At 40.6% G+C, this 22008-nt stretch overlaps 1 protein-coding gene across 1 annotated transcript in view; it reads right to left on the bottom strand.

Annotated features, from left to right (window-relative positions):
- Window positions 1–22008, bottom strand: part of LOC137322595 (kelch-like protein 1) — a 279032-nt gene that overhangs the window by 144642 nt on the left and 112382 nt on the right. The window contains exon 2 of the mRNA XM_067985502.1: window positions 9605–9787. Within this exon, the coding sequence (XP_067841603.1) occupies window positions 9605–9787 (183 nt within the window). The remainder of the gene's footprint in view (window positions 1–9604; window positions 9788–22008) is intronic.

Genomic DNA, 22008 nt, shown 5'->3' with positions numbered 1-22008 from the left:
TTGGTAATAGTGTAAAACGGGCGATATCAGCCGCCCGTCGCACATCTCGCCGATTTTTCTTTCCACTGACTACGATCCGATATTGCCCATTTTACACTATCCTCAAAACTTAAAATTACCCGCATTTGTGCTGAGTCAATACAATGCCACAGCGTTTTAATTCATACTATATGGACAGGGCGCAACTGCAATTAGAGATAATTTAGTCCATCAAAATTAATATTCTGCAATATTGTTAAAATTGTAAATATCTAACCATAACATTTGAGTGAATTCGAAAATGTGGAATTAATGTTCATAATTTAATACAATCAACTTCACCCTTTAATCTGCTCCCACTTTCACTTAACAATATGACTAGTGAACATGGTAACAGCACAGTGAGACAGTTTCTACAGTGCTCCCTATGTGCAGAGAGCTATCTCAAAGTTCTTAATGGGGTGGGGGACAAAGGATAAGTAGTGAGCAGGAGATAGAAAAGGGAAACAGAGGGATTAACGAGAGAGAAAGGCTAAAGAGAAGGATGTTAAGGTGGGTTTTGAAGCCAGGGAGGGAAGTGAGAAGGCAAAAATGCTGGTGAGGAAGTTCCAGAAGCCAGGAGCAATAGTAGTTTGATACTGGAAAGGAGGGAGTGGCCACTGAGGATTAAGCCATTTTTGGATTTGTGGAGAGCATGTGTGTGGACATAGATCTAGCGGAGAATGCTGAGGTAGGGTGGGTCGAAGCCATGGAAAGATATGTAAGTCAAATGAAAAGCTTGGCAAAGACAGAGGAGGTGATGAGGATGTGGGCTTTGGTTCAGGTAAGGGCCTGGGCATTTTACATGAGCAGTAGTTTGGGCTTGCTGTACAGAACTGAAAAATAGCTGCATGGCTTACTGTTGGATCAGGTGTAAGAGATTAAAATGTAATATTCTTCTTTAGGGGATTATAAAAATGGTGTCTCTGGAAAGAGACATAACAAAACTTACATTTATGGTGAGTATTAGTGCATATTCCATGATCATAATGAAATAAGCTCATCTCCTGTAAGCCACAATATGGAATAATCTTCAGTGCATTATCCAAAAGAGAGTGCACATCCAGAGGAAAAGTCTGAGTCTATTCAAAGTTAATCATTTGCCTAAACTGAGATTTGCTAGATTTAGACAGAAATTAAGTCAAAATTGTCTTTTAGACTCAACACTGAAACTTGTAATTGTTTCAGTTTATCAGAGAGTTGGAGAAGTGACATATATTTATTAATTTGCATTATTTATGGATATTTTTCTTATCCAACTCCTACTCTGCCACTCAATGTTGTACTTTCTACTCTAGCTCAGAGGGAGGGTGGTCTGAGTAGATGACTTTACCAAGATCAATGATACTTTTCGATAGAAAGCACCACAACTGCAGTTTTCCATCTAATATCTAGTTAATAATGAGTGAAACTTGCTAACTGAAAGAAATTGAGTTTAAATAGTAGTCAGTCGCACTATTTGAACACAAGTGATCCAAATCAATCCTATACTATTCTACAATAGAACCATAAGAAACATAAGAAATAGGAGCAGAAGTAGGCCATTTGGCCCCTCAAGTCTGTTCCACCATTCAATAAGATCATAGTTGAACCACTGGTCAATTCCATAATTTCTAAATTCAATTAAGTTTCAGGAATGACAGTGCTTCTGCCCAAGAAGAAAATTTTCAAAACTTTAAATCGCTAATCTCTCATTTTATTTCGAAAAGATTTAACTCTTGAACATTAGGGACAAAATTAACAAAGTGTAAATCAAAAGGAGGCAATGTTTCTCCCACACCCCAGCTTATATCAATCATATGGCACTTTAATTTAGAGAGGTGTTGGAGTGAGTAAGAAGAGGAAGAAATAAGAAACCTCTTTTATTTAAAGCAAAAAAAGGTGAAAAATGCAGTAAACTGGAATATCTTTCTCAAGATTTCCAGAAGACAAATTACTGATAGTCCTGTAGCTAATTCTAAATGTGTAATGGCTCAGAAGGTAGAGACTAGATTCAGGATGATTGAAAAGGAAACTTTGCTTTGCCTACTTTTAACCTGATATGGAGATGCCGGTGATGGACTGGGGTTGACAATTGTAAACAATTTTACAACACCAAGTTATAGTCCAGCAATTTTATTTTAAATTCACAAGCTTTCGGAGGCTTCCTCCTTCGTCAGGTGAACGATGTTCACCTGACGAAGGAAGAAGCCTCCGAAAGCTTGTGAATTTAAAATAAAATTGCTGGACTATAACTTGGTGTTGTAAAATTGTTTACTTTTAACCTGCCTAAGGAACATCTTCAGAACAAATTATGGAGAGACATTGGAATGAGAAACTGAGACTTCAAAGAAGTAATTGCTTTGCTTTGTTTGAACAGCTGCAGGGAAAACATGGCTACTCTCACTTGGGACACTTTCACATCAGGTTAACATATTGATTGGCAGTTACAGATCTCTGATAAGACGTCCTTCGAAAAGGTCGCTGAAAGATGACTGTGGCTCAAAGGTCAGGAGTAGAAACATACCAACTGCTGACACAAAAAAAAGTATGCCAGGTGCCACAAATAATGCCTGTACAAAAGAAAGGAAAATCCAAATAAAAAGGAGTGATTAACACAGCTTGTGAAAGGGCATGTGTACTATATATGGATATCATCATGAAATTGCCCAGGTGAAAGTCCTGCAAAATGCACATATTGTACCCAGGAGACAATTTAAAACAGGGACATCAATGTAAGGCTCCTTTTGGGGATATGTGGGGGTCAGTGCCAACTGGAAAAACATACATGTAGCCATACAGTGCCGGAAAAGGCTTAGTCACCTTACCAGGTCAAGCACAGTATTAAGCATATCTATCACTTAGAATGACTTCCATTGTGTTAAAGTGGTTGAATTGTTCATTATTAATACCCAAGATGGTGCTCTTTACACCCCCAGCTTTTGCCTGCAACTGTTCCGTCAATCATAGCCTTATGTGCATTCATTTTGCTTAAAGTCTCACCCATCATCAAATCCATTATATGTGATGGGCAGGAGAGGCAGCTCAACGAATGGTCTTAATCTTATTGAGAAAGAAGTCCATGAGCTCCTGTCACTTCTTGGTGAAGGTGAGGTTGGGGAGGGGAGTTGCGGGGGAAGGGAACAGCAGTTTAAGGAGGTGGTTAGTAGCGGAGCAAAGGAGCCAGGGTTTATCAGTGCTCTCCAGGATGATCGTGAGTAGAGGGCAGTTTTGGCGGAGGAGAGTGAAGCCCGATAGTACTTGATGTGATCCAATTTGATCTGGTGGCGGAAGGCTAAAGCAGTTGTGCCCCAGATATGCTCAAGTCTGCACTACTTGGACTTGAGGGGTTGAAGATAGGGATCACACCAGGGGGAACAACCAAGAAGGAAGAGAATAAAAGGTGGAGGTGAGAGAGTGATTCAGTAAATCAACCCTGTTTACGACCAGGACATGTCTCTTATAATCTCTGAAACGTATGGTAAGCAAACATAATTCTCACTTTTTGCATTCTTTTCAATAAGATATCTCATAACAGCAGAGAGAGAGAGAACTGTAACAGGTGGTGGCTTGTAAACCTTTGACCTCTTATTCTTTGCGATGAAGAAGCTCTGCTAATCCAGGGAGAGGGGAGATAGTGTCAGAAATGGGGAAGAGGAGAGCAGATGCCAGCTGCAGGCTCATCGTGAACTTCTGCTTTCTTTCCTACTCATCCAACTGTGCCTGTCAGCAAACTGGGTCATGAAACTCTGATGTCACTCCTTCTACTGACAGTGATAAGTGAACTCTATTCCTCAGCAACCCATTCTAACCTGTCTTTATCTCTCCTTCCTCTAGATGGGCCAGAAGGCCCCAGTGCATCTGGAACTGCCAACACTTCAGAGCACAAGCCATTACTTACTCTTTCCCTTGCAAGTACCCACCAAAGATATCCACCCATGGGGGAATTAGAGAGTGAGCTACAGAGTATGGCGTTGGTTGTGGTTGTTGGTGTTGGAGCTGGGCTATCATTTCTGCTTGTAGCATTTGACATAATTCTGTGATGGCTTCTTTTGGAAAGCAAAGGCTCCAGGTACTGCTCCTAGCTCAAATGCAGGTAGGAGTGTTTCTACCTTTTAATTGTTGTGTGGGGATATCAGTGGGCAGGTGCTAACCAGAATGTACATGAAGCAAAACCGTGTCTCAATATGATAGTTATTTGCTAGATGTTGATTATATTCCCATACAAAAACAATAAAGCAAATTTAAATGAAAAATGGCCACCAGAATACCAGTTATAATTTGAAGGAACATCATTTACTGGGCGACATGGACATGTTGGGCCGAAGGGCCTGTTTCCATGTTGTAAACTTCTATGATTCTATGATTCTATCCCTACACTTTAAAAAAAAAAGTCTGAACCCTACTTTAAGCCATATGTCACTCATGGCCAAGAGGGCAGTCTAACTCCCAGAACTCTGGTCCTGGTGCATTATGCTAGCATGCATTCAAGGCTGCCTGGTATGAGATTCTCTCCAGTTTTCTCTACACCCTGTGGTGAAGTGCTTGACCTCTGCCCATTGAGTAATTTTGCAAGCTTTGCCTGGTAGCCATATACAATCAGGAGATTTACCCCCATTGTCTTTTTTACACACAGTCGCACTGCTGTGATCAGAAGAGGGGGTACATCAAAGAATAAAGTTCTATGGATAAATAGATTAAAACTAAATGAAACATAAAGACCAATGGAGCCAGCAGTGCGGTGAGATTGGGTAACCTGTTAAGCTGCTGTTTGCATTCAATGAAAAGGAGATGAATATTGTGGCCTTGCTGAATAGTGTACCTGTTTAATACAACTGTGGATATCAAATTGCCTGACACTGCATATGTGTCCTGTATTATCAAAGAAAATGGGGACATAAAAATTGAGGGTAGTGGTGACCTTGGTTATCAATGCAATGCCGCCCCTCTGGCGAAAGTTGGCTATAGATCGTCTTGCAGCATATTGTACAACTCTATTGTTGCCTCTCTGCTGAAAACAAGCCGGAAGAACCAGTTGTCTCCCATTATCGCCAGGTAGCTTTGTGTGGGACTGTAGGTTTGTGGCACAATGGTGGTTGTGGCTAATCTACCTCTAGTGCCACACGATATTCCTGGCATTCCTTGTTTGTTCTTTCTTTATCCATTGATCACAAACTCCCGTAATAGGGAAGCAGTGAAAGAAATCTCCATAGCTTGCAACTGAATGGCACCAAAAATTAAATCAGCAGTATAACTTTAAGTGGTCACTTCCTGATGGAAAGGAAAATTAGGTGGGTTGTTTAACGGGTGGCCGATCCGATATTACCTGTTATACACCCCCGCCAAAGCTAAAAGTTCCACTTCATAAGTTTCAAAATGACTGCTTTTGATCACTAGATAGAGGCAGGTGAAGGCGTCCTTTCAGCTCCTCTCAGCTCATTCATCCAGAATAAAGAAAAACTTACATTTTCCCCATCATGTTCCATACTCTTGAATATATCTGAAGGTTTTGCCTCCATTACCCTACCCAAAAGACGATTCCAAGGGGCCCCAATTTTAATTTAGCCCCCCTGGCAGGAAATTGACGGGATCAGCTCAGCCACCCGTTTTACATCCAGCCCAAATTTACTCTACATCGACTTCAATGAAGAGTAAAATCGGACGGGATGTAAAACCAGCATCTGATCTGAACCTGCCTTGCTCTCGCCAGGCGGCTTAGGTTAAAACCGGGGCCTTCAAGTGTTAATTACTCTATGCTTGAAGAAGCTCTTATTGACATCTGTCTTAAGTTTTCCTTTTAGTTTTAACCTAGGCCTCTTGTTCACATGTCCTCACACACTTTGAGATATTCCTCCAGATTTTATATATGATTGCGTAACGCACTTGTATGAGACTCTTTTGTTTCGTTATTTTAACAGAGGCATTAATCATCAATACCCTAATATCTCAAACATTAATTGCTGAGTTAAAATTTTTAACATCTTATTAAAATGTATTTTCTTCTTTTTTTGCAAACTATTAACAACATTCAAAGGAAGCCATTAATTTTTAATGTTAACAGCTGCTGTCTGACATTATAATTGAGACTTGTGCTTAGTTTTATCTCATTTGAAAACAAATCAGACATTCATACATACCTGCACTGAGAAATATTTATGTATTACGATCAGCAAATTTGAAGGAAACATCACTTCTATGTTTAGTTGTTGGCAGAAACTAAATCCATTCTGTCAGATTAATGGACCATAAATGACTTGCCTCCAGCAACATGAGGTTGCTAAATACACACAACCATATTATTAATACTCCGAGCAACCAAAGCCCTCACTGGTTTAATTAGTTCAAGTCTCTTGCATTATGTTCTTCACTTAAAGCAGTGGTTTCAATATAGTGGTTATACTTGAGCAGGATTTCTATTCAAGCTTCTGGCTCTCTGATGGCTAAAGGTGATGGAACATCTGTGCGTTCATTTTTTCTGATGCAAATGAATCATCAGTGTGGAACTATTCAGGCTGCTGCATATCACCAAGCAAGATGAACAGCCCGCAGAAACCATTTACAATCTATTAGTATTCTTAATGTAAGCATTCTCTTACGGCGTCCTCCTGTTTATTTTAATAAATTAGTGCTAGAAATTTCTATCAGAACCAAAGTTAGGACAAAACAAAATATTCAGTTCTCTAGTGCAGTATCTTTTCATTTATATGTACTGCATATTTATTTTAAATTATAGGGCTATCAGTCTTGATAGGAAAACATTGTGCCAGGATAATAATGATTTCAAAAAGTGTTTACATTAAGTGAATTATCAGTTTGAGGGTAGTAATGTAAACGAATAAAGAATAATAATACAATGAATAAAGGATTTCCAGTTCTTTATTAACTGTAAATTAAGATGGTAGCCCACTTTTAACGGCAGAACCAATTTTCATGGTAGAAAGCAGCATAGAATCCAATGCACAACTGTTACTAAACTTGATTCCAAACCAGTGTGAACTTCAATGTTTCTGATCTAGCTTATTAGGTGGAGCATGTTTTGGTAGCAGAGTGCTCCATGTCAGGAGGAAAGGAAATTCATCACAATCAGTCTGGACTACTGTGTGCATTTCTGGTCATCATTGTTCTTGAGAGGATAAAGAGGCAAGATGGTTCTGGGTATCAGCAATCTAAATTATTATAACATTTAAGACAGTTTATTTATCTTATTTGGAAAAGAAGAGGCTTTGAGGTAACCTAATTGAAGTTAACAGTGTTATGAAGGGGATTTAGCCAGGTATATAATTCACTATGGTGAATAGTAGAAATGACAGACACAAGTTTGAAATAGGTAATTAAGACTAAAACGAGAAGTCTGGAAAGTCAGACAGAACTTGATCCCCAAAGGGTAGTAAAGCTGTGTAATAAGTTATCAGGAAAGCCGATTGAAATGGACGCTTATAAATAGGGTCAAGAGATAATTGGATGTGCTTTTATAAAGAGAAGTGATTGAGGGATATGGTGAGATTGAGAGTGGGTGGGATTGATCTCTGAAAAAGGGACAATATGTTGGGCCTAATGGCCATTTTGCTGTTCCTAAAATTACTCATCTTCCTACCCTGAAAAGCACACTTCTTGTTAATAGATATAGAATAGCAATGGGAAAGTGGGCAGCATTTAGAGCCACAAAGAACTCCACTAAAATGGCCACCATAGAGAACTGGAAAATATTAACAGCAAAACAGAGTTCCATAGCTTTGATAGCCATAAAGAAGCCTGGAGCAGTGAGAGCCATAGAAACCTTCACAACATTTACATCCGAACTTTGGCAATATTAATAAAGAAGTCCATAGAACAGACTATCATTGTTGAAGGAGGAAAGTTATGTATTTAAAGGACATTAAGTAAGCATATTGCAGTAATATAGATTAAGAATTTTTTCGACCAATGTAATGTTTTAGCACCATATCAAAACATGTAACTATACTATACCTCTTGCTGTTTGTGAAAGGTGCCCTCTGAAAGTTAAGAGGACGTAATATTATATGTTAAAAATATTTGTATGTTGGAAGTAATAGCGGTAGTGCAGGTGTACAATAGTGTATTATTGAACAGTGTATGGTAAATAACAATGCATCTGCATTATTTATTATTCAACAAGATAATCGTAATTACAGATTAAATACTGCAATTAAAATGAGTTTTTAATTAAATACAGAAATATTTTGCCTCCGTTTGAGTTCTCATCATTATTTTCATGTCAATAATTTGTTTCAGATCTCACTCACTTTAATACAGTTGGTGATGGGGAGGAGGGGTTATTTTTCCACTTATTTGCATCAGATTCCACCAGTCCTAGTATGTAAACAGCAGACACTCTATAGCTTAGAAATTACTGATGATGATTCGAGGGGACAAATGCTTAACATGTGTAAAGAACACTGCTCGTTCCACCATTTTAACACACATGGAAACCTATGTATTTAAACTTCCTCTGCTAAAATAGTGGAAGGGGAATGTCATATACACAATAAGCATGTTTCCCTTAATATCACTATCAGTCATTTTTAGCCTTATATTTTATTAATAGATGTTCTCCCAAGAATAATATCTGTAGAAAGCAGTGAGGTTTCTGTAAAAATAAAATCCAGCTTTAATTGTCCTAAAATATATAATATAATTCTGCACCTAATATTGCGGCTACAAAATAAGGGCAAAGCTGTAAAATACTTTTTTAGTTGTCTAGTGACCAATTTTGTTCAATTTTTTTACTTTTACCAGAGTATGGTGTTTACTGTTTACATACAGGGGTCAGTGGAATCTTATTATGTCAATTAAAGCAACAACCCCCCTCCCTCCCAAATAAAACACACAGAAAGGTGAGATCTAAAACAAATTATTGTTGTGAAAATAATTCTGAAAGGTCAAGTGGAAGCAAAGTACTTCTGTACTCAATTAAAACTCATTCCAATCGCAGTTTTTGAACTGTGATTAAGATTGACTTCAGATCTGCTCATTTTCTATCAGTTGACGATAAATAAGGGCATTACCCATTCCATTGTCCTTTGGGAACATGTGGTTATTTACAAATCGTCCATCTTCTCAACTTCTACCTGCAGTGCTGGATTAATTTGATAGGCGAAAATCGTATGACATGCTATAATGCCTGCGCCTTCTGAATTTCGACACGCAAAAACAAAAACCTTCGCTAAAATTTCTGCTGTTTGCTTTTTATAGCAAAATCAAAAGCCTGTTCTTCATACATGTGTTTGGGAATTTGCTACAAATAGCAAGAGGTAGAAATCTTTCCCCAGGGTATGCTCTTGCCAATTAAATATACGTTCAACCATATACTCAGATTGGTATCTCAGTGTTTTAAATCCTAATGCCTTGGCGAGAAGTTGGGAATTTGCTTCCCTAAGATTACTAATGAGTGCATACAAGCACAGAGTAATTGTCTCTCCTCAGTTGAGGGCACTACACTTTCTAGCTAGATGCTGACGGGGATCTGTATTCCACTCAGCATTTCCAAAGAATGCCAACGCATTGTAAAAGATCTTCTTTTATATCTAACAGATCCGTTTTGAATTGTTCAGAGTGAGTTGACAGGAGAAATGTACAGGTGCCCTACCTATGAGCAGGTATCTTTCGGTTTCCAGCAATCAGGATAACATCACACAGCTGCTGCTGCTTTAGATAGATCTCCATCTTACGAAAGGTTTGCTCTGCATGGTTTACAGCCTGGAAGAGCTCCTCGGAGCTGCCTGCTTCCATATCACAGTGTGGCATCAGGGGATGGCTAGTCACTGTCAGCCTGTGGACCACAAAGGGAAAAATGTGTTGTTGATGAAGTGCCAGTGAATTTGTAGCCTTAATTACACTTTCTGCTGATAGCAGACTTAAGGGAGCCGATAAGGAAAATCAATACATGCCTACGGTCTTGCAACATAGAGTAGATGGAAATGAGTACAATGTATTCCTTGGAATCTTATCAAGCCTACCTGCTTTAACTCACAGAATGTCTTTATCACTAAGTCTTCTTCCCCCTTCATGGCAGTTTTTCTTTTGTAGCCCAGTCCAAATCTTTGGGAGAAAATTGCTTCATGTTTTAGCAGGTACCATAGCATAATAAGTGATATAAATGATTGTGTCTTTCTTAATAGCTAGAGGTAACCTTATTATTTGTTGTTCTTTAAGTGGTTGGTATATAAAATTATCTAAACTGCAGCTATTGTCTAAATAAAAATAACTTTTTAAGTCTGTCACGAACCTATTTAAAATGTTAACGATAAGTCAATTAAACAATTAGGCAATACTGCATGACTGATTCTCGAAATGTGTCCTTGGAATCTATACAACGCTCTAATCTTATGTATGCCGGGCATGAATGTGTCATTACTGCAAATGCCTAACAAACATAAGTATTAAAGTTGGCCTGAATATGTATAAGAAGCCTGTTTGCTCAATCCTACATTTTAGATTTGATCTAAAATGGCGTTTTACATAGAATTTACAGCACTGAAACAGGCCATTCCACCCAACTGGTCTGTGCCGATGTTTATGCTCCATATGAGCCTTCTCCTCCCACCCTGCTTCATCATCTAACCCTATCGGCATATCCTTCCATTCCTTTCTCTCTTATATACTTATCTAGCTTCCCCTTAAAGGCATCTATGCTATTCATCTCAACTCCATGTGTTAGGTAGCACTCTGCAGCTGTGCTGCTTTACCCATCCCCATCAGTCTGCACTACGAATTAGATAGTCGTCCTAGCACGTTTTAAAATCATGGTACACATGTACACTGGTCAGTCTACTTCTGATATAACAAAAACTGGCTTGAAAAGCACCACAGCTCTGTTTGCAATGTAAACTCTTGACTTTGTGTGACACCTAAACATTTTAATGCATCCAGAATTTAGGAAAATAATGGGCCAGACTTTTTCCTGCACGCTTGGCTTGACATTTTAAAAATCTTTAACAACAATTTACTGCATGCAGGAACGAGATTGAACAGTTTAAATTGTTCTTTTTCTGCGCCAGAGAGGTTAATTGGCATTGCATTAACCATTGTCACGTTGTTAAAAAGATACTTACGCTGTTAAGTTCCAACCCTAACTTTCTGCGGTGAGTTTAATGGGCAATTAATGTGCAAATCCAGCAAGTTCTTAAAAATAACGGGAGGCTAAGGGCCAGATGTCATTTGTGTGAAGCAAAGAGGAGTGGCATAAATCGACCAGCAAGTTCTGCAGACTCGCATCTCATGGCGTATCTCTTAATCCCCTGAACTTGCTGGCCAATTTGCGCATTAATAACGCTGTGTGTCGTTAACATGCCGTTCTTTTAACAGTAAGATTATTGCATCTGTTGTTGAATCATTGTGTCAATCTACATTCTTTCATCAGGCTTAACATGTGGCAAAGTATATTTGTGCTGCAGCATCCGACTACTCTTGAACTTTTGTAAGTTTTTACAAATGGAAATAAAATATCTAAATCAATTAATGCTGTTCAGAATAGTTTTGGCAAGTTTTATGAGAATGACATAGGGCATCGAGTGTTAACTTTTTGATCCATCATTTCACTACTAATGCTTCAGATGAAGGACTGCTATACTTATTTAGAATCACAAGCACAGATCTGCATGTACAGTTGCTTTTGGTTTAAGTACAGTAAATGCTGAAAAAATAAAACACTTGTGGAAAAGGTCTTTCCTATGTATGGCTGCAGAGAAGAAATATCTTTGATTATTGGGTAGAAAAATTGCTTTACATAGTGATTATGATGCCTCGAGAACCCTACATTCCACAAAATGGACGGCTTACTTGCTGGAAGACTGGAAGTCAACTGAGGTGTTTAGTATCAAAAAGGATGGCAAAACATTGCTGCTGAATACTTATCCAGATTGTTTCTTTTGTCTCCAGATGATAGACAACAGCATGGTGTAGAGACAGAATGCTAATATTGCTATTGACTGATGACATTTCAGTGGAGGAATTTTGAGTTGTCAGAGCTTCTTATCCTGTACTTAAAATGTCACAATCAGAAACAGCCAGTGAGTCACATGAAGATGGATTCAGAGCTGTTGACTTTCTATTACCTTTGCTACAAGCTTCACTACAGCTTGATTGTATCTTATGCGCTCGCTATTTGGTAGTGCCTGCTTCTTTTCGGATGAAGATTGTTGATCTGGGTCACATGTCAACAGCATATCAAATAGACATAGCAAGGACCTGTCAGATCTCTAACTGCATCATGGTGAATCAGAGGGTCTGCTATTTTATATCAATAGGGTGTTTTTATGCCTTGTAAGAATCACATCAGGCCCTTGAATGCTATAACTGAATAAATTAAATTGCCTTTTTTAATATATGGTCTGCTGAGATTTTTACTGGCGTTTTGGGCATTCAATTTCCCAACCCTGTCCATCATCCTGTGAAAACTGTAAATGAATGGCCTTTATTACGTATGTAATCCTTTACCTGCGTATTTAATTTGTCTCCCTTACCTATTTGAAAGCTGAGGATACACGGCAAACTGGTATGCAAGATGTACTAGTTGGAGTTAGGTATCTTAGCAATACTGGACCTGAAGGAGTGGGATCTATTTGCACTGGGGATTGTACTACACTTTGGTGGCCCAAGAGACAGTGTTGGGCTTTGGTAGCACTAGGGAATGGTGCTCGAATGTAACAGAACTGGGGTAGGGATCCTGGAATTTGGAAGCATTGCAGTGGGGCTGTTGAGATTTGACAACATGGGGAATTCTTGCATCTAACTATGAAAAATGAACCAGAGGTTTGGCAGAACTGTGGAGGTGAACCTAAGATTTGTCAGAAGTGGGGTGGAATATGGAATTTGGCTCACTGGTAGATTCCTGGGACATGACCTTTACTCGGAGCTGGGAACCCAGCGGGTGGGTAGATGTTTGTGTGGGAAACCCAGAAGTCAAGGGAGTGCGTCACAATCTGTGATCGCAACTCAATTGGAGATAATTATTTTTGCTTCTGGGTTTCCCATGCAACAGCCAGCCAGATTGACAGGGTGGCTGCCTGTCGGGAGGGAAAGGAACTGCGAATCGGAGAGGGGGGAAGAGAGAGACTGTGGGCTGTGGAGGACATGGGGGATGCGGGGACACCTTGGAGAAGATCGGGGTGGGGGGGGGGGGGCATTGGAGATTGGGGCAGAGAGGTGATCGGATCGGCAGTCGGATGAAGAGTTGGAGGTGGGGGGCAGATGATTACGGGGGTCCTGTCGACCAGGTGAGCTTGTTGGGCCTGGATAAAGTACTCCTACTCCTCCTGGCCCACAACGAGTGCAATAAAGGCCCTCACCTCATGATCCGGCCCTTCTTGCCTGCTTTCACCTGACGTGAATCAGAAGCCCTGGGAAACCCGTGCAGGTGAGCTTAAATTAGTTTCAGCTTTAGAATCCACAAAAAATTAAGTGCCTCAACTATTTCAATGAGGTACATTGCCCCTTTAACATTCCACCTGCTAGCTTTAAGTGGGGATGGGACATCCAAGTTTCTGCAGCGCGCGCGCATCCGATGGCGCCTGTAGAAGTGGGCGCGTTGGAGCCTGGTTACATGTCCCACATCATAAAACTGTTACTTTTACCTTCCACCCGCCCCCAACCCACCCGTTCTTTGGGGCTAAAATTACCCCCCCAGATGTCTATTAGCAACGAGGGGAGGTCTGGAACTTCCTTGGCGATTCTCCCAATTGGTTAGAACATAGGAACAGGAGTTGGCTATTTAACCTTTCGAGCCTGTTCCGCCATTCATGGCTGATCTGTGACCTAACTCCATATACCCGCCTTAGCCAAAGGTATTAAGGGATGTGGGGCTTGAAAAAATCTATCAGTCTCAAGATTTAAAATTAACAACTGAGCTACCAACTGCCATTTGCAGGAGAGAGTTCCAAACTTCTACCACCCTTTGCATGTAGAAGTGTTTCCTAACTTCACTCCTGAAAGTCCTGGCTCTAATTTTTAGGCTATATCCCCTAATCCTAGACTCCCCAACCAGCGGAAGTAGTTTCTCACTATCTACCCTAACAGTTCCCCTTAATATCTTAAAAAGCGTAACTTTGTCGGAAGGTGATGGACACCTCGTTTATATGTCTATCTGAGGTTCACACTGATTTTATGCCAAAGTTATAGAGGCAAACCTAAAGATTTCAATAGCAGTAAGGATGAGAACCCCAAACTAATTCCAGCGTTATCTGTAGACATCATTTCTGTACACTATGAAAATGCTTTCAAAAACATAATAGACAGATGTGATCTGTTTATCTTGAACTTCAGTGCTATCACCAGACACTGAAGCAGTGGAAGTGAGCTATATATAGTCAGATGTACAACATGCAAGAAATCTAATTTTCTTTCTTGCTGATTTTGTCCCCTCCTCTCCTGCAGGTGTTGATCCCTTGTTGGGATATGGTCGTACTGGCACCTGATCCAAGTGGCCTTGAAGGTGAATATTGGCTGGGTGGTGGGGGCTATTCAACAATACAGGGAGGGCATTGCAGCCAAGATTGATGGCTTTTCTTTGCCTGATGTCCACTCGTGCACACTTCCAGCAGAGGTCACTGGAGGATGATAAGGAAGAGATTATTAGCCAATTTTCCTTTTACTAACCCAGGAGCTCTAAGGCGCACAGTGTTTCCCCTTTCACCACTCTGACAGAGATCAGCTAACTCAGTACAAATCTGAGACTTTCTTCATCTATATGATTCAGTTACTCACTAGGTCAATTTACTGAACCATTGGCGTAGCTCAGCCTGAAGGCTGTTATCCAGATACATAAGTAGGTAAAGCCTGGAACAAATAAAAGGACCATTATTGGACAAAATACTATTAAGTTGGCTCTCGGCACACAGATAACTGAAACATCATTAAATTTATTGGAACAATCAAATATTCCAGAAAAATCTGAAGAACATCCTTCAGTCTGATGTGCATATAGACCGAAGAGGGCAGCAGGTAAGCACTCAGAACAAGGACATTAAAGAAAGAAAGACTTGCATTTATATAGTGCCTTTCACTACCTCAGGACGTCCCAAAGCGCTTTATAGCCAATTAAGTACTTGAAGTGTAGTTGCTGTTGCAATGTAGGAAAATTAAAAATTAAAGAGCCCATCTTGAAGTGTCTGATTTTGAGGAAACCATTAAATGTGTATGATTTAAAGCTGGAATGAATAACACTCAATAATGCTGTGGTAAATGATTGAGCAGATTTTATGCTGGATATGGGACCTCCAACTCATTAAAGCACTCGGTAAGAGCCATGTGCTTTAATTCATTCCAGATACACAATTTCAGCAGAAAACCCCTGGATAATTGACTTGCAGGGACGTTTTTCTCAGTCTCGCCAGCATTCTGGCAGGAATCCCAGGAAAACTGTGGAGACCTGGCCTAACTCGGGTAACGCAAAATCTCCGCCATTTTCCTGTGGCTTCCATCAGTGTCCTGCCAGAGTTACTGCGAGAGAACAAAAGTACCTCCATGGAATTTCAGGATCAAAGCATTTTTGTATTGACACTATTAATTTTGTGGTCTAATTTTTCCTGTAGACTATTAGCAATTTAATGTTTCTCCTTAGAATCTTATGGTGTTGTTGTCTCTTTTATGTTGAATCTAATATTTTAGAATTTGTTCTTCAATCTAAATGCCAGTACCTGGAATTAATGACTAGTATCTTACTCAGCAAAATGTTAACAAACAATTCAACACCTGTACCTTGTGCTGAATTAGATGGAGATAACACCTGGAGCGATTCTGGAGGACTTCCAGAAGGCATTCAATAAAGTCCCTCATAAAAGATTGTTAGCTAAAGTTGAAGCTCATGGAATTGAGGGCAAACTATTGACCTGGTTAGGAAATTGGCTGAGTGGCAGGAGACAGAGAGTAGGGATAATGGGCAGGTACTCAAATTGGCAGGATGTGACTAGTGGTGTCCTACTGGGATCTGTGCTGGGGCCTCAACTATTCACTGAATTTCTTAATAACTTAGATAATGGGATAGAGAGCCACATATCCAAGTATGCCAAGTATACAAGAAAATTTCGATCAAATCACCCCTTAATCTTCTAAATTCCAGGGAATATAACCCTAGTTTGTGTAATCTCTCTTTGTAATTTAACCCTTGGAGTCCAGGTATCATTCTAGTAAATCTACGCTGCACTCCCTCCAAGTATAAAATTACAGAGAGATAGTAACAGATTAAGTGAATGGGCAAAAAAGTAGCAAATCTATTTCAATGGAGGCAAGTGTGAAGTCATCCACTTAGGACCTAAAAAGAGTACTTTTTAAAAGGTGAAAAGTTCAAAACAGTGGAGGTCCAAAGAGACTTAGGGCTCCATGTACAAGGATCATTAAAATGTCATGGACAGGTGCAGAAAATAATCAAAAAGGCTAATGGAATGCTGGCCTTCATATCTAGAGGACTAGAACAGCTATATAAAGCCCTGGTTAGACCACACCTGGAGTACTGTGTTCAGATCTGTGCACCACACCTTAGGAAGGATATACTGGCCTTGGAGGGAGTGCAGCGTAGATTTACTAGAATGATACCAGGACTCCAAGGGTTAAATTACAAAGAGAGATTACACAAACTAGGGTTATATTCCCTGGAATTTAGAAGATTAAGGGGTGATTTGATTGAAATTTTCAAGATATTAAGGGGAACTGATAGGGTAGATAGAGAGAAACTATTTCCGCTGGTTGGGAAGTCTAGGTCTAGGGGACATAGCCTAAAAATTAGAGCCAGGACTTTCAGCAGTGAAGTTAGGAAACATTTCTACACGCAAAGGGTGATAGAAGTTTGGAACTCTCTTCCGCAAACTGCAGTTGATGCTAGCTCAGTTGTTAATTTTAAATCTAAGACTGATAGATTTTTGTTAACCGAAGGTATTAAGGGATATGGGGCTACGGTGGGTATATACAGTTAGGTCAAAGATCAGCCATGATCTCACTGAATGGTGGAACAGGCTCGAAGGGCTAAATGGCCATCTCTTGTTTCTATGACCTTGAATTTTTTTTAAAATTCGTTCATGGGATGTGGGCGTCGCTGGCAAGGCCAGCATTTATTGCCCATCCCTAATTGCCCTTGAGAAGGTGGTGGTGAGCCACCTTCTTGAACCACTGCAGTCCGTGTGGTGAAGGTTCTCCCGCAGTGTTTTGAGGTAGGGGGTCCCAGGATTTTGACCTAGTGACGATGAAGGAACAGCGATATATTTCCAAGTCGGGATGGTGTGTGACTTGGAGGGGAACGTGCAGGTGGTGTTGTTCCCATGTGCCTGCTGCCCTTGTCCTTCTAGGTGGTAGAGGTCGTGGGTTTGGGAGGCGCTGTCGAAGAAGCCTTGGCGAGTTGCTGCAGTGCATCCTTTGGATGGTACACACTGCAGCCACGGTGTGCCGGTGGTGAAGGGAGTGAATATTTAGGATGGTGGATGGGGTGCCAATCAAACGGGCTGCTTTATCCTAGATGGTGTCGAGCTTCTTGAGTGTTGTTGGAGCTGCACTCATCCAGGCAAATGGAGAGTATTCCATCACACTCCTGACTTGTGCCTGATAGATGGTGGAAAGGCTTTGGGGAGTCAGGAGGTGAGTCTGTTACTGTATCCAGGATGCCAGTTTTATGCAAGTTGAAAATCTATCCTATAAACTGACTTGATTTGTTCCAGAAGCAGAGGAGATCATCTATAATGCACCGCTTACAAGCTTCAATCAAATTCCCTGGCTCCTCTTCTGTCTGACTCATGAGGGAAGGTAGGACTGAGTTAAGAAGTAAATAGGGGAACACAATGCAGGGAGGTTTGTACACACTACTGTCCTGAAAACAGAACTGCGATGTAAAAGCACCTTATCGAAACTAAAGGAGATGACTAAATAGAAGTGATGATTGATGCGGCAAGTTCTAACAAGCTGAAAATGAGGAATAAGATAAAACAGCTCACCCAAAGAATTGTGAGCACTGTAACCATCACAGTTCGGAGGAGACTTATTCCTTCAAGTTTCTTAACAAGCTCTCTCCAGATCTCAAGAAGGGAGTAGAAGGCGTGTAGGGAAGATCACAGACTAAAATAGGGGGCGAAGTGCTCTGGTTGCGATGTGTAGCAAAACCATAAATGCATTCAATGGCTCATAGAGACCAGAGTAATTCTCCCCCGAAAGGCTTTGCTGTTATACAAAAACCCTCATAAGAAGCCTTACTAATCAAGGTTGTCCAAGTTAATGTTGTATTTGTTTTTCTAGACCACAGCAATTGAAGAGTCTAAGTTCATCCATTCATAACAATTGCCTTCATGTTAGGACTGTAATTAGTGCCTCGCTCCTAAATCACCTTTCAAATCAGTGTGAGATCAATAAAAATCAAAGGATTTTAGTGACATTTTCCATTCGCTGTTTTAACTTAAAGGAATTGTCTGTGGGTTTTGAAAGAGTGTGCGCTGGTCCTATTACAGAATACTTACAAAGCAATCTTATTCAGTCAAGCATTGGAAGCTAGCACACAGCTAATGATAAATTCTCCACTGATACCTTTTACAGCAAAAATAAACCTCAGTGGTAAAGTAATTTATTTCATTTCATTATATATTTTCTTACCATTTTATTATGGTGAATGTTTTAAATACCTCTGATCAGAATGTTTTAAGTTTACCTTTAGCTTAAAGATTTGAATTCTTCTACTTTCTGCCCACTTCCCCTTGATCTCATCAGATCAGGCATCTCCTGAGCAAGTGAGCAAACTGTACCCTGATCTCTGCCAATGCCACCTCTGAGCCAGCAGTTAGGTGGTGTGCATCAGGGGCTCGATGGTGACTCTGCTCCTAATTCCCTCTTTCCCTGTGCACAGACTGATGGCCTCCACTCAGTGGCTGACATAGAGAGAGGGGCAAGAAATCTGTGTCACTCTATTCTGCCCATTGATTCTCTCGACATGCAGCAGAACTTTGGCCAAACTTTAGGCCAACTTTGATACCAGGTATCAGCCTCTTGCTACCAATTGTATGTGTATCATTTCATTTTAGACATAGTTCCTTTGTAAAGCCCACAACATTGAGTTCTTTACTCTGATCTCACTGGAACTGCAGCAATATCCCTCACCCACATTCTTAGCTTGAAAATTATGTCACAAAAATCCAGCTAAGTACATGCTCTGATCAGAGGAATGAGAAATGTTTGCAATGAAAAAATAAAGAATAATAAAATGAAATACACTGCAACAAACAGTTGCTTCACTGGCATTAGCTATCTTTTAAATGTAAAAGGTAACAGCAATAACATCAGTTTGTTTATCATTTTAAATAGTTTCTTTCTAGCTTGTCAATAGAAAACGTATGGGAAAACAATAATTAACAATGTTTAGTTCAGTTGCCTAATAACAGGTACCCTGTTTAATGCAGTAACATTATTTGTTCCAGTGAAATTATTTTAAACATGCAACTTATTTCAGTTCACCTGCACTGATGCTGCTTTGATAAACAGAATCACCTGTGTCAGCAAACCTTTGGGGTCTTGAGCAAATATGTTCAATTAAATGGTGCTCCTTATTTGACAGTGATTTCAATAACTTCAGATCATAACCACTGCTCCCATTTTTTCAGACAGCAGGTGCTGGTAATGGTTCTGATGTTGCCATTCACAGCTCCTCTAGACCCATCTTTTGTTTCTTTTCTTGTCCCATTATCACCCTCCTTGTTTTGCACCATCATCCCAATTGTCATTTAATCACTCCTGCCCTCCGCCCGATCACAGACCTCTCCTTCTTGGTCTTTCCTCCCCTTCCCCTACTTTCCCTGGCTCTGTACTTGCTTAAAAAACTGTTAAATCTTGAACTTCTTCCAGTTCTGATGAAAGGTCATCAATCTGAAATATTGGCCCCGATTTTCAAATGAAGTTGCGGGTGCGTAGGTGGGCGGGGGTGGGGGGCTGCGAAAATCGGGAAAATCCCGAGCGGGTGGGGAAGCCGGCTCTAACCCGCCGACCTCCTGGTTTCCCACAGACGCGCCTGTGTGCGCCCGCGCTTCCCGAATGCGGACGTCCCGCCGGCAATTAAAGCCAGGGGGATGATAGTTAAAGAACCAAATGTACCTCATTGAGGTACTTTATTTCTGACATAGTAGATAGTTAAACCGATTTTAAACTTACCCGGGTGGCTTTCCCATGGCTTCCAATTCACGCCTGGTCAAACCAGGGGTGAAGAGCCAGATCAGGCAAAAATAAACTAAATAAATTAAATTAAATACCATTGCACAAAGTTAAAAAACAAAAAAACCCGATGTCACCTGCACCCCCCCCCTGCTCCGATGTCCCCCTCTCCCCCGATGCCTCCCTCTCTGACGTCCCTCTCAGCCCCCGATGTCTCGCTCTCCCCCCCACGATCTCCCCCTCCCCTCCCGATCTCCCCCTCTCCCCCCCCCTGCCGATTTCCCCCTTCCCCCCCCGCCGATCTCCCCCCCTCTCTCCACCCCCCCAATCTTCAGCGCCCGATGACGTTTCTCTCCCCCCACCCTCAGTGTTGCAGCTCTTGTTGGCAGCCAGCCTGTCAATCAGGCTGCTTGCCGGGAGCGAAACCCGGAAACAACTTTTAATCACCATCAATTACACCGTGACCGCGTCGGAAAAGTTTAGTTTTTCATTTATTCGGGTTTGCCCCCCGCTGCCATCCCACCATCATTTCAAGATTTCTTTCTCCACTGATGCTGCCTGACTTGCTGAGTATTTCCAGCATTTTCTGTTTTCATTCCTTATTCATTAGGTCACTCCGCATTTTATGAGTACACAAAACTCTCGACTGTGATTCTAATTCGACTGTATAATTTCAGTTGATTTATCATGTGTAGATGTGAATTCTGCAAGACTGTTCTTTTTAAGATGTTTAATGCACAATCACTGCTTGCAGCAGAAATTAATTAATGAAGGATTGCAAGCAAAGGTATAACTGGTGAATTCCACCAAAAGTTTGGGTAGTTGCATTATAGAAGTATTTCTGATTTAAAAACCTCTACTGCAATATTCAAACTAATGTTATTGAAAATTTATACACGACTTTTGAAAAGACTGAAATACCTGACATTAAAATGAGTTAATGTGGAACTGATTTTAAATGTTTGAAGAGCGTGATAGCCTTTCTGCTGAAATTAAAAGCATTAAGTATGCTACAATTTGCAGCTCCTTCAGAAAACACTGTGAAAGAAGTAATGCTCTTATCTAATTTTAACATTAGAATTTCCAGAAATCCATTTTTCAGGTATTAAATTCATAGACTACAGAGTTTCAAAGCAACAATAGGACCATAATATGATTATGGATAATTTAGATGCCAACTTATTGTCAAGAGAAATATAGTGCTCTTGACAAAGCATGTTTTCCTTTGTACTTCTCAAGATGAGGAACGTCAGTGTTGAACACTCTTCCCACTTACGGTGCCTAGTGTCAACATCAAATACTCCCACATTGGACATAACATGATCACATGAAGATTACAGCTCCCTTTACCGTACTGAAATCATCAGCCTTAACTCCAGACTCAGAGGTCCACACCATATTGCACCATTTACACTGTGCATGTAATCCCTCATTAATTGAATCTTGCTGCCATCTGTGATTGTACTGGGTTCTATGAAAATTTCTGTCCTCACACCCTCTCTGTGTAAGATCCCAGCTTAATGCCAGGTTGTACCAAACCAACTTTGTGCTCTGGAACTAGGAACCAGGCTTGGGACTACTCAGACTCATCTCATGTGAGATTCTTTACAGCTGGCAAGAGAGGATTCCATCCCCTCCCTTTGGGTTAGACTCAAACGCAGGTCCCAGAGGTGAAAGAGTGTGCATCACTATACTACCCAACCTCCATATTTTGGCAGCTTTAATAGCAAGGTACACTTTCCAGTTTGGGTTGTACAGAGTGGCAATTATTTAGGAACAAGAGTAGGCCATTCAGCCCCTCAAGCCTTCTCCACCATTCAATTAGATCATGGCTGATCTGCACCTCAACTCCATTTTCCTGCCTTTGCTCCATATCCCTTCATA

Source organism: Heptranchias perlo, chromosome 6 (assembly GCF_035084215.1).
Source record: "Heptranchias perlo isolate sHepPer1 chromosome 6, sHepPer1.hap1, whole genome shotgun sequence".
Classification (NCBI taxonomy): Eukaryota; Metazoa; Chordata; class Chondrichthyes; order Hexanchiformes; family Hexanchidae; genus Heptranchias; species Heptranchias perlo.
The sequence above is the reverse complement of the archived record's forward strand: the minus strand, read 5'-3'. Positions and strand labels throughout refer to the sequence as shown.